Source organism: Heptranchias perlo, chromosome 27 (assembly GCF_035084215.1).
Source record: "Heptranchias perlo isolate sHepPer1 chromosome 27, sHepPer1.hap1, whole genome shotgun sequence".
NCBI classification, from domain to species: Eukaryota; Metazoa; Chordata; class Chondrichthyes; order Hexanchiformes; family Hexanchidae; genus Heptranchias; species Heptranchias perlo.
The window spans coordinates 35,966,779-35,980,943 of NC_090351.1; the positions used below are offsets into that span (position 1 = coordinate 35,966,779).

The window sequence follows — 14,165 nt, forward strand, 5'->3', positions numbered from 1 at the left end:
TTCTTCAAAGAGCCGGCACAGGCATGATGGGCTGAATGGCCTCCTTCTGTGCTGTCTGATTCTATAATTCTATGTAAGCAAGGGGACCTACACCTTTAAGAAGCAATGACTGAATCAGGTAAGTTTGGAAGTGACCCTACTTTACACAGGCGCACAGTGATCCATTTTACACGCAACAATTGGAAAATATAGGGATGGGGTGCCCTGTCTTAATTTGCTGTATGATTCGATATGAGGACTGAGTGTTGGATAGAGCAGAGTAAGGAGGTAAGGGGATGCGGGCTTTGTCTTGCTGCCATTTATTGAAGGTTCGGGGACTCTCCAGGGGTGTCCATGGAGAGTTAATATCTTCAACTTCCTGTCTGGCTGTGGGTACATTAGCATACGCCAGATGGGGGCCCAGTCTGACAACCCAGGGCTCAGTTGCAAAACCGAGACAGAAAGCTCTCCCGCACTCAGCACAGAGCGCAGCTCAAAACTTAAACCAATTCCTCAACACTGAAACCAGAAAGAACTTGGTAAGTGACAGGGTTATTTTATTAGTAATTCAAAAGAATGTTTTCGTCCTGTTGCGTCTATCAGAAATACATTACAAATGCAGCAAAGTAAGATATATACTAATGGTATACTAATGGTATATATACTGTGTATTTGAACTTCAGTCATGACATTATATTGTTACTAGTTGGAGGGTGTAGTGGGGGGGGGGGGCGGTGGGGGGAGGTGGAAAACTAAGGCTCTCAGTTATAAACAGACTAGTGTGTAATTGCAGTCTGGGCTAGCATTAAGAGTCCCATAGAAGAGAAACAACTAACTCAGCATTGAGTACTCATCCCATGTAACAGGTAGCACTGGACCAGCACTGTGTATTGGGTCTGGCTGTGTTAACATTGTGCAGAAATCCCATCTAACAAGTATAGATGGACAAGTGCAGAGCAGGGGTCCGATGTATCAGGTATGGATGGACCAGCACTCGGTTGGGGTCTCATGTAATGAGTATGGCTGGGTCAACACTCAAAAGGGGTCCCAAGTAACATATATGACTGGATCAATAGGAGTCCCATGTAACAGGTATGAATGGGCCAGTGGGAGTCCAGTGTAACAGATATGAGTGGGTCAGTAGGAGTCCTGTATAACAGGTATGAGTGGGTTAGTGGGAGTCCCGTGTAACAGGTATGAGTGGGTCAGTAGGAGTCCTGTATAACAGGTATGAGTGGGTTAGTGGGAGTCCCATGTAACAGGTATGAGTGGGTCAGTAGGAGTCCTGTATAACAGGTATGAGTGGGTCAGTAGGAGTCCTGTATAACAGGTATGAGTGGGTCAGTAGGAGTCCTGTATAACAGGTATGAGTGGGTCAGTAGGAGTCCTGTATAACAGGTATGAGTGGGTCAGTAGGAGTCCTGTATAACAGGTATGAGTGGGTCAGTGGGAGTCCCATGTAACAGGTATGAGTGGGTCAGTGGGAGTCCCGTGTAACAGGTATGAGTGGGTCAGTGGGAGTCCTGTATAACAGGTATGAGTGGGTCAGTGGGAGTCCCATGTAACAGGTATGAGTGGGTCAGTAGGAGTCCTGTATAACAGGTATGAGTGGGTCAGTGGGAGTCCCATGTAACAGGTATGAGTGGGTCAGTGGGAGTCCCGTGTAACAGGTATGAGTGGGTCAGTGGGAGTCCTGTATAACAGGTATGAGTGGGTCAGTGGGAGTCCCATGTAACAGGTATGAGTGGGTCAGTAGGAGTCCTGTATAACAGGTATGAGTGGGTCAGTGGGAGTCCCGTGTAACAGGTATGAGTGGGTCAGTAGGAGTCCTGTATAACAGGTATGAGTGGGTCAGTGGGAGTCCTGTATAACAGGTATGAGTGGGTCAGTAGGAGTCCTGTATAACAGGTATGAGTGGGTCAGTGGGAGTCCCATGTAACAGGTATGAGTGGGTCAGTGGGAGTCCTGTATAACAGGTATGAGTGGGTCAGTGGGAGTCCCATGTAACAGGTATGAGTGGGTCAGTGGGAGTCCCGTGTAACAGGTATGAGTGGGTCAGTGGGAGTCCCGTGTAACAGGTATGAGTGGGTCAGTAGGAGTCCTGTATAACAGGTATAGCTGAACCAGATCTTTTGGTGATGATCAATGAACAACCTGCTTTGAAATCCATAGCACAGAGACCTCTGTGATGGGTTTAATTTGGGACATTTATAAAATGGGGCTTTTTCTTGGTTAAACCCAGTACGTAAACGCTAAACCAGCAATGACAGATGCAATTGTAATAAGCCTGTGCTTGAAGTCTCATGCTATTCCCACACACAAATCAATGGATGAAAAAAATGGCTGTATATTTTTTAAACCATCTGTGAGCCTTTCAGTCTGGAGAGACCTGAAAGTTGCAATCAACTTAAAACATTAATGTGTTTACAGCCTTAATATCAATATGTGTATATATATATATATATCATGAACTCATTGGGGGTTATTTTGACTTTGTGCGACAGTGTAAAACGGGTGATCGACAGTCGATTTTACATCTCTCCCAATTTTTATTTCTATTAACTTTAATGGAAGTGATAATTGTGAGAGATGTATAACAGGCGGCCGATTCGCTATCGCCCGTTTTACACTATCGCACAAAGTCAAAATTACCTCACTCAGTAAATCATTTGTACTTGATGTATCATTTTAAAATTAACATAGGTTAGAAATTACAGATGATGATAATAGCAGATGATAGCAGATGTCCCATTGTCCATCATTTTAATGCAGGCATTATTTTAAATGGCTTAACACTTGCACTAAAATAACAGAAAACAGAATGTCGTGCAAGCGCATTTAGTGTTTTCTCATTAATATTATGAGCAGTAATTTCTTGGCCCCCCTCTCGAGAACGAGTTGAATCTCTATTCCAACTTCTTTGCTTTTTCTTTGAGAGTTCGTGAGAGCTAAAAGTTAGAGGGTTGTGGGATGTTCTTATATGGAGGTTGTAATTTATTGAGCAGGACAAGAATGAGATATCACACCCCATATAAAAGTTGAAGATGCATCTACACAGAAACACATACACAGAAGTTGCAACAGGGAAATAGGCCATTCGGCCCAACCAGTCCATGTTGGCGTTTTCCCTTCACGCGAGCAATTAGTTCCAATCACATTTACCCACCCTGTCCCTCTATCCCTTCAACCCCCTTTCCGTCATCCACATATCCAACCTGATTTCAATGTTGACCTAGTTTCTGCCTCAACCACTAACTTTGTGTAAAGAAGTCTCAGCCGACGGTTTAGGTATAAACCCTTCCTCCAAAGCAGTCAGCTGTGGCTCAGTGTGTAGCACTCTTTGCCTCCTCTGAGGCAGAAGGTCATGGGTTCAAGTCCTACTCCAGTGACTTGAGCACACAATCCAGGCTGATACTCCAGTGCAAGTACTGAGGGAGTGATTCACTGTTGGAGGTGCTGTCTTTCAGATGAGATGTTAAACCAAGGTCCCATCTGCCCTCTTAGGCAGATATAAAAGACCTCATGACACAATTTCAAAGAAGAGTTCTCTCTGGTGTCCTGGCCAATATTTATCCCTCAATCAACATCACCAATCCGGATGATCTGGCCATTATCATAATGCTGTTTGTGGGACCTTGCTGTGCATAAATTGGCTGCTGCATTTCCCTACATTAGAGCAGTGGCTATACTTCAAAAAGTACTTGATTGGCGTAAAGTGCTTTGGGACATCCTGAGATTGTGTAAATGCAGGTTCTTTCTTTTTTTTTCTGGAGGGATGCTGCCTGATCTGACGAGTCTCTCCAGCGCTTTCAGTTTTTGTTTCGCATTTCCAGGATCTGCAGTATTTTGGGTTTTTTTTTGCGGAACTTGTCACTAACTTTCCCTTCCTCCTACAATCTTCAGTTTTGTGAGCTGCATGTCTCAGGCTGTCTGTGGGAATTGTAAGAGTTGAATCAACAGTCACGTCTATGAACAAGCTGTAAGATCAAACCTCCAGCTTAGAAAAAGCTCTTAGTTCCAGGAAATCATCAGTGCGGTCTACTCCCCCACCCCCGGCCCATGCCTGGGTATGTGCCAGCCTCACTTTTATCAATCCCTGTGGACTCTAAGTATTTTCCCATTGCACTTTAGCCCTCGGCACTTTGACTTAAAGGTATAATGTCCTGGCCATCCTCGATTGTTCGCTGGAGAGATTGCTGAACAGATAGCCTACCTGAACACGTTCACCCTTTCAGTTCTGAACGAGCCCCCCCACCACCACCTCCCGCAGCAGTTTCCGCAGGCGATGGGGGTAATGTGCAGAGAAAGGCTCCTGTTACTTTCCTGAACTGAAATTTAACCCATCGTGGATTTCATTGCTGGGAAACAGCCAACTAAGTTATTTTCACTGGATTTCGAGTTCACGCCAAAATCGCCGGATATAAATATTTCCGGGGATTTTTCTTTGGTGCATTTTGTGCTCGTCAAGTTGAGTAATTCTCTCAGGATGTGGGCAATCCTGACAAGACCCCATTTATTGCCCATCCCTAGTTGCCCTGAGATGATGGTGGTGGGGGGGGGCCTTCTCCTTGAAGCAGTTGCTTCTGTACAACTGAGTGGCTTCAGAGAAACATTAAAGGCAGGGAATTTCCTCACATCTACTCCCGCTCCGCCACTGTAACCTCGCCAGACGTGCGGCAAACGTGGTTTATGACCAAGTCACGGCAGGGGGAGCGGGAGCAACTCCGAGGAAACTCCTGGCCTTAAGAGTCAACCACAAGGCGTGGACTGGAGTCACCTGTAGGCCAAGGCTGGCAGGTTCCCTTCCACATTAGCAAACCTGTTGGAGTTTTTATGACCGATATCTAATATATTGGCTGGTGCAATTGCCAGATTGATTGAACCCAGGCTGGCACAACAAGTAATGGTTGGGATTCTGAACTTGCCGCCTCCGAGCTGCTAGACCAATATCACAATCGCCACCCGGCCAAACCCATCAGCAATCCAGGGGGCAATGGAACTCTTTCTAATTTGGTCATGCAGTGTCAGCACTGACCACTCCTAGAACAAGTACAGCATGGTGAGATGCCAAGTGACGCTCCCTCTACTCAGTCCACAACTGCAGTGACTGCACTTCAAAAGTAATTCATTGGCTGTGAAGGATGTGAAAGACGCTCTGTAAATGCAAGTTCCTCTTCTTACTCTACCTAACAATCGGCCCCCAGCCCCAAACTCGGATGAGTGCCCCCCGAGTGTACCAAGGTGCTGTATGTGCATGTCCAGCACCAAACTGGACTTTGTGAGCTTAAATTAAAAAATCTTGCTAAAAAAGTAATGCGAGAAGTGTAAAGAACAGTCCTTAAAGCCCAGTATTTGCAAAGTGACGCGGATGCCCTTTTCTGAATGGTGCTGGTATTTATCAGAGAAGGATGTTTGGCGTAGGCGAGATGTTTTTGCTTTGCTTGTTGCTTGGTCCAGCCCTCGCTCAGGGTCCATTTGGAGCTGATTTGAAGAATGTCAGTGATTCTAAAGAATCACTTTCTCCTCCTGCTACAATAAGAGTACATTTCGGATCATGTGACTGCCGGTATTCCAAGCCTCCGTCTTATCCAGTTTTTTGCCTCGGGAATACTTATTGTGCCGTAGCCCAGATTTTGATTATCCAAGCTGCTAACTGGCTTCTCACCGAGGGATTAAAGTATTTCAAGGGGGCTGGGATATTAATTGCAATGATGTACTAGCCCTGATTTCTCACATTACAACAGTAACTACACTTCAAAAGGACTTCATTGGCCTTAAAGCACTTTGGGATGTCCTGAGGTTGTAAAAGGCACGATATACAGTAAATGCAAGTTCTTCCTTCCTTTCTTTCTCATATTGTGCGTGTGGCCTGAGTGCCAGATTAGGATCAGTACGTTGGGCCTGCACCTATCCCAGGCACATGTCACAGTCAAAGACACAGCCAGAGTCACAGTCACATGTCACAGTCACATGTCACAGACACGGTCACAGTCACAGTCACAGACATGGTCACAGTCACAGTCACAGACATGGTCACAGTCACAGACACGGTCACAGACATGGTCACAGTCACAGACACGGTCACAGACATGGTCACGGTCACAAACATGGTCACAGTCACAGTCCCGGTCACAGACATGGTCACAGTCACAGACATGGTCACAGTCACAGACACAGTCACAGACATGGTCACAGTCACAGACACAGTCACAGACATGGTCACAGTCACAGTCACAGTCACGGTCACAGACATGGTCACAGTCACAGACATGGTCACAGTCACAGACACGGTAACAGACATGGTCACAGTCACAGACATGGTCACAGTCACAGACACGGTCACAGACATGGTCACAGTCACAGACACGGTCACAGACATGGTCACAGTCACAGACATGGTCACAGTCACAGACACAGTCACAGACATAGTCACGGTCACAGACATGGTCACAGTCACAGTCCCGGTCACAGACATGGTCACAGTCACAGACATGGTCACAGTCACAGACACAGTCACAGACATGGTCAGTCACAGACATGGTCACAGTCACAGTCCCGGTCACAGACATGGTCACAGTCACAGACATGGTCACAGTCACAGACACGGTCACAGACATGGTCACAGTCACAGTCACAGACATGGTCACAGTCACAGACACGGTCACAGACATGGTCACAGTCACAGACATGGTCACAGTCACAGTCACAGACACGGTCACAGTCACAGACATGGTCACAGTCACAGACACGGTCACAGTCACAGTCACAGACATGGTCACAGTCACAGTCACAGACATGGTCACAGTCACAGACATGGTCACAGACATGGTCACAGTAACGGTCACAGACATGGTCACAGTCACAGACATGGTCACAGTCACAGTCACAGTCACAGACATGGTCACAGTCACAGACATGGTCACAGTCACAGTCACAGTCACAGACATGGTCACAGTCACAGACATGGTCACAATCACAGTCACAGACATGGTCACAGTCACAGACATGGTCACAGACATGGTCACAGTAACGGTCACAGACACGGTCACAGTCACAGACATGGTCACAGTCACAAGCACAGACATGGTCACGGTCACAGACATGGTCACAGTCACAGACATGGTCACAGACATGGTCACAGTCACGGTCACAGTCACAGACATGGTCACAGACACGGTCACAGACATGGTCACAGTCACAGCTCCCCCTCTCCGGGCAAACAAAATGGTGGAGTTATGGATGAGTTTCTGGGGGTGACTTTTCTGTAACTTCACCTGTCTAGAAATTCCCTAATGAGACAACACTGCGCCCAACTCTCAGCTTAAATCAACCTCCAGACCTTAGGATAGTGGAGGCTGTAATCTCCCCTCAGGACTGTCAGTCCAGGTTGCATTCCATTAATCTCTTAATTGAACGTCTCCTCCTGGATTGGTGCACTTTCTCCTCGGCGATTCACTCACTGTGGAGCTGGGAGCAGCTGAGCAGAGAAAAACAAAACAATTACAAGGATTGTGAGCTGTCACTTCTTACCCGGGCTGGGCAATTAGCCGCCTTCCACTTTTGCTCACTGCCCTCAAACCCACTCCAACCATTAGGTTTAGTGCTGGTGGTGGTACATTGTGTCTCTATGAGGTATCCCTCATAGTGCCAGCTTGGCTCAGTGGTAGAACTCTCGCCTCTGAAGTAGATGGCCGTAGGTTCACAGGACTTAAGCACGTAATCGAATACCGAGGGAGTGCTGCGTTGTTGGGAGATGCCGTCTCTTGGATAGAGCATTAAACTGAAGCCCCGTCTGCCCAGGTGGATGTAGAAGATCCCATGGCACTATTTCAAAGAAGAGCAGGGGAGTTCTGTTGGTTTCCTGGCAAATATTTATCCCTCTATCAACATCACTAAAAACAGGTTAACTGGTCATTCATCTCATTGACGTTTGTGGGATGTTACTGAGTGTATTGGCTGCCATAACAACAGTATCTGCACTTCAGAAGTACTTCCTTGGTTGTGAAGCACTTTGGGGTGTCTTGAGGATGTGATAGGTGCTATATAAATGCAGGTTCTTCCTCTCCTGTGCTGTACTGGTGTTGGCGATCGGGCGAGGGAAGCTCAGGGCAGAAGAGACCCAAGGCTTCCTTGTAATGCCCAGTGGAGCACTCCTGCTCCTCCTGGCCTACCTGGAAAGCACAAAAAAATTAACTTAAATTTACTCTCAACTCTCAAGGCCTCTTCGTGCCCCTGCTCCTGTCGACCGAGGGCTTCCCCCACACGGGCTTCGGGTTAAAATTGCAGTCGGGCCCAGATGTTGTCATCGGGATTCGATCTGCACATTTAAAGCAGGACCCCGCTGCCTATCCCACGGGTGCCCGGCTCGCCTAATCAAAAACAACGGGATCGCAGCGTGTAAGTCACTGCGGCCATTTTAACTGCTCCCACGCTCTCCCCTCCCCTCTGTTTCCGCCGAACGGGCAAGTGAATACCGGCCCTTGAGTGTCTGCGGGCTATTCTACCACAGGGGCACCACAGCCGAGTCCAATCCTGCCCTCGCCTGAATGCCTCGCGATGCTGCAGAAACATCTGTTCAGCCAGCAATGGTCAGTTCTGCCATTTAAGCTTCTTTTTGTGCACGCAGGAGCAGAGCTGCATTGTCTGGGAGAGAGTTCCGCAGGCAGGAGAGGAGGCGTGTGCGTGCGAAGTTTTGTCTCCCCCTGGCGTTCTGTGCAGGCTTCTTGCATCGGTACAGGAGGCTGAGCTGCAGCTGAGGCCGCTCGTGTGTTCTTGGCATCAATGTGGAAGCCTTGGCATCGGTGCCCGTAACCCCTGTGGTGCCAATTGAGCAATGATCTTTTTGCAACAGCGAAAGCTTTCATTACCAGCGGTTACCCTGCAGCCCAAGGGATATTTTCCTGTAGCCCCCTTGGGTTTTGAGTGCACTGGCCCCTTGTTTGAGCCCTTTCCTTCTTCAGGTGGCTGTTCCCGCAACAAACACGTACGTACTGAGGAAGGAACATAGGAACAGGAGTGGGCCATTCAGCCTGTTCCACCATTCAATTAGATCATGGCTGATCTGTACCTCAACTCCATTTACCTGCCTTGGTTCTGTAACCCTGAGTACCCTAACCCAACAAAAATCTATCAATCTCAGTTTTGAAATTTTCAATTGACCCCCAGCCTCAACAGCTTTTTGGGGATGATGCCGGTGATGGACTGGGGTGAACAAATGTAAGGAATCTTACAACACCAGGTTATAGTCCAACAGTCCAATAGTCCAACAACCTGTCTGAACACCAACGACACCTTTGATTGCTGTGACCGTCTCCCAGCCTAATATATGCTATGCGATTTTAGAACCCTTCACTCACCTGACGAAGGAGGCAAGCTCCGAAAGCTTGTGATTTTCAAATAAAACTGTTGGACTATAACCTGGTGTTGTAAGATTGGTAACTTTTTGGGGGAGAGAGTTCCAGATTTCCACTACCCTTTGTGTGAAGAAGTGCCTTCTGACATCACTCTTGAACGGCCTAGCTCTAATTTCAAGATAATGCCCCTTTGTTCTGGGCTCTCCCACCAGAAGAAATAGTTTCTCTCTATCCACCCTATCAATTCCTTTAATCACCTTAAGACACCTCAGATTAGATCACCCCTTAATCTTCTATACTCAAGGGAGTACAAGCCTAGTCTATGTAAACCTGTCCTCATGATTTCAACCTTTTAGCTCTGGTATCATTCTGGTGATTCTGCACTGCACCCACTCCAAGGCCAGTCTATCCTTCCTGAGGTGCGGTGCCCAGAACTGAACTAAATGGAGTCTAACCAGAGCTTTACATAACTTCCACCCCTTTGTATTCCAGCCCCCTTGAGAAAAAGGCCAACATCCCACTAGCCTTTTTAATTATATTTTGTACCTGTCCACCAGCTTTTAGTGATTTCTGTACTCGTGAGATGTGGCGGGTAATGGGTTAACACGATGTCGCAGTTTCCCCCTGGAGTGATCTTCTGGTGTTTGCCTGAACATGAATGTTTATTCTAATCTATACAGTGCCCTGCGGACAGGCAGGTTCAGCCTCTCTCTCTCTCTCCTCTCTGCACCAGTCTGTGATGCTCTCACCCCCCTCTAACCATTCACAGAGACTTAACCCTCCAAGCTGAAGCTGCAATCACCTGACCAAAGCTTGGTTTATTTTTAACTTGTAGTGATTGCAACTGTCTCAACTCATTTCCCAGGTGATAATTTATTTTCAAGGACGTGACCCTTTCCTGGGCCTAAAGCAACTTCTACACACAGTAGCGAGTTGGCACCAGGGGGCTGGTAGTGTGTTGTACATTTTTATCACGTTGTAGTTTGTGGGATCCTGCTGTGCGCAATTTGGCTGCTGCGTTTCCCAACAATGACTCCACTTCAAAAAGTACTTACTTGGCTGTAAAGCGCTTCAGGGCATGAAAGGCGCTATATAAATGCAACTTCTTTCTTTTCTTTCTATTCATACTGGAGGCCCGTGCCACCTGTACGGAGATGACGCACAAAGAAGTACAGCCTCTTCACTCACCAACGCATCTCATTGTATCTACTGTTCTCAGCTTCGATACACACAGAGCTGCTACTGAGACACGAGTGAGATGCATTTATATTCCTCCAGCACTGTCACCTCTTAGTTGGGCGGTTCTCATGTCGTCGACAGATCTGGCAAATATAAACTTACCAGCCCCTATAGAAGAAAGGACTTGCATTTATATAGCGCCTTTCGTGACCTCAGGATAGTCCCAAAGTGCTTTAGAACCAATGAAGTACAACAAAGTCACTTTTGTGACATGGCAGCTAATTTGCACACGGCAAGGTCCCACAAACAGCAATGAGATAAATGACCAGACAATCTGTGTTTTAGTTGAGGGATAAACATTGGCCAGGACTATGACTCTATGACACCAGGAGAACTTCCCAGCCCTTCCTTGAATAGGACCTGTGAGGGTGGATGGGGCTTGTTCAACTCTGCACTGAAGCATCAGCCTGGATTATATTTTTAAGTCCTAGAAGGGGGCTTGACCCCACAACCTTCATGAACACTGAGGTAAGAGTGCTACCCACTGAGCCAGGCCTGACACCTAATATCGAACTGTTTTGGCACAGAACTGTTGACCTCCAGGATATCAATTTACGTAATGCTGAGTAGAGTCGTCTCATTTGACATACTCCCAACTCAGTAATATTGATGCTTATCAAACTGAGCCCCTCAAGGCCTGATCTCTGAGGGTCTCAATAGCACTGACCTGCGAGGTCACCTAGGTGCTGACATGAGTCTTACTCGATTGTGTTGGACCTCTTTCATCTTCTTAACAGTGACCCTGAGACACCTGCTTGCCTCTGCCATCTGCCGGTGCTTTGTGTTGAGGGCGATGGGTCACGCTGTGGGATAACTGTGGAAGAATAGGTCACCAGGGTCACAGGTCAAGTGGCGATCCATTCACAGAATGAATGAACGCAGCACCTGATTCATGGGTTGAGAGAGAATTGACTCCCCCGGACAGAATGATTTTGAAAATGGCATCAATGGTGGGGCCAGTTCCAGTGCCTGAAAGCAGTCAAAGGAACATATGAAAAGTCAGGGGTAAGCAAAGGCCACGTCCCACACACTACAACTTTAGCATTCAGCTGCATTTTGCACAGCCTCAGTTACATTCGGTCTCCACCAACCTGTTATTTCTCACTCTGTTACTAAAAGAGTTCTCTCTGATATTTGTGTTTTAAAGTTACTTTTCAGGGATGTGAATGACGCTGCCAAGGCCACATTTATTGCCCATCCCGAGTTGCCCCGAGTCAACCTTCTCCTTGAACGGCTGGTCTACTTTCTCAGCTTGCTTTCAAGTAATAATGAACTGCTCCAGCTCCGCCACCCTTGGAGAACTCTGCGTTCCTCCAACCCTGATCTCTTGCTCACCCCCCACTTCCTTCGCTCCACTATTGGCTGTGCCTTCAGCAGCCTCGGCCCTAAGCTCTGGAATTCCCTCCCATTACCTCTCCGCCTCTCTCTCCTACTTTAAGACACTCCTTAAAACCTACCTCTTAGACCAAGCTTTTGACCGCCTGTCCTCATGTCTCCTTCTTCGGCTCGATGTCAATTTTTGTCCGACTACGCTCCTGTGAAGCGCCTTGCGACGTTTTACCACATTAAAGGCGCTATATAAATGCAAGTTGTTGCTCTTGCAACAGCTTTAAGGTGTTGAGTCAGGGTTTTAAGGGAGAATCGATCTGTTGTCAGAATGAAAATAGGCAGACGTAAGATTTAGGATTCACTTTCAGAGAGACAAATCAGGGAAACTTTTTTGGTTCAGTGATGTATCAGTGGCCTCCGCAGTTCAGTGACAGGAATATTTAAAGTGTTACCGTTCAAAAATTAAACACGGCGCGATTTCTACAGTGGGAACGAGGCACGTAGTGACTTTTGTTCAAGTTCTTTGCTCTTTGTTTGCCAACAGGTGACACGCAGACTACTCAGGCCAGAGAACGACCGGGTTTGCTCTGCATTTGGAGAGCATTTAACAGCCAAGAAATGCTGCCAAGGGAAGGGAGCTTACTGCACACTGGATTGGTGTTCATCTTGTCCCTGTGCCACTTGGTTATGTCCATCGAAGTCCCGCTCGATCGTAAGTGTTACAACTTAGCAAGTGTGACGTTGCAGGGCTGAATGTGGTTAGGTTGGGTGTGTGTGTGTGTGCCAAACTCCAATGGCCAATTTCTCACCCAGCTCAACAAGCAGGGTGTATTAACGATCAGTGTGTGTTAATAATCAGTGTGTATTAATAGACAGTGTCTGTTAACAAGCAGTTTTTATTAATAAGCAGTGTGTTTTAATATGCAGAGAATATTAATAAATATTATATTATTAGGCAGGGTGTATTAATAGGCAGTGTGTATTAACAAACAGTGTATTAATAAGTGGCATATTAATAAACAGTGTGTATTAATAAGCAGTGTATTAATTACATAGAATTACATAGAATGTACAGCACCGAAACAGGCCATTAGGCCCAACAAGTCCATGACAGTGTTTATGCTCCACACAAGCCTCCTCCCTCCCTACTTCATCTAACCTCTCCTTAAATGCATCTATGCCATTCACCTCAACTACTCCTTGTGATAGCGAGTTCCACATTCTCACCACACTCCGGGTAAAGAGGTTTCTCCTGAATTCCCTATTGGATTTATTAATGACTATCTTATATTTACGGCCCCCTAGTTCTCGTCTCTCCCGCAAGTGGAAACGTCTTTTCCACGTCTACCCTATCGAACCCTTTACATAATCTTAAAGACCTCTATCAGGTCACCCCTCAGTCTTCGTTTTTCTAGAGAAAAGAGCCCCAGCCTGCTCAATCTTTCCTGATAGGTATAACCTCTATTTTAGAATAAGGAGACCAGAACTGTTTGCAGTACTCCAAGTGTGGTCTAAGCAAGGTTCTATACAAATTTAACATTAATAAGCAGTGTGTATTAAGAAGCAAGTGTGTGTTAATAAGCAGTGTGTATTAATAGTTCCTCTATCTAGACTGTGGTCATGGTTCTTATCTCTTTCACTAACCTGTTTGTTTCCTCACCTCTATGTTCCCTCAATTTGCCAACAATGGGACAAAAGCAAACCTTCAGAGAGAGTGTAAGTTCTCACCGTTTCTCTTTATGTCTGTAACTATCGGGTGCCCTGTTGAGCATGCTCGCTCTCCTGCCTCCAGCTCAAACCAAGAGTGAGGGGTTGGGTTGGGATAGACAATGACACAGATGCTGTGCTGTTAAGCCGAGCTCCAGATGTTTTTGAAATGTAGAGTAGAGGGCTGGCAGAAATCCCAGGGCTGCCCCCATCCCCATCCAAATCTCCACTGTGATGCCCCAACAGTCGAATAACCTGCAGCTACTTATTGTTTAGGCTGCACATGAAGAATGCCCATTTGGGTGAGGGTCAAGAGAGTACCAGGTGTCCGTGGAATCATGCCCAACATGGGTCAACTTTATCCTTTCTTGACAAGGAGTCCCAATGGGAATGCAACTATACAACATTGATAAAAAAGAAAGACTTGCATTTATATAGCACCTTTCACAACCTCAGGATGTCTCAAAGTGCTTTACAGCCAATGAAGTACTTTTTTTGAAGTGTCACTGTTGTGATGTAGGAAAACACGGCAGCCAATTTGCACACAGCAAGGTCCTA

At 46.7% G+C, this 14,165-nt stretch overlaps 1 protein-coding gene across 1 annotated transcript in view; it reads left to right on the forward strand.

Moving 5' to 3' along the window:
• The first annotated feature begins 459 nt into the window (after nt 1-459).
• Nucleotides 460-14,165, forward strand: part of nfasca (neurofascin homolog (chicken) a) — a 113,743-nt gene continuing 100,037 nt past the window's right edge. The window contains exons 1-3 of the mRNA XM_068007659.1: nt 460-518; nt 12,445-12,612; nt 13,599-13,616. Coding sequence (XP_067863760.1) covers nt 12,519-12,612; nt 13,599-13,616 — 112 coding nt within the window. The 5' untranslated portion in view covers nt 460-518; nt 12,445-12,518. The remainder of the gene's footprint in view (nt 519-12,444; nt 12,613-13,598; nt 13,617-14,165) is intronic.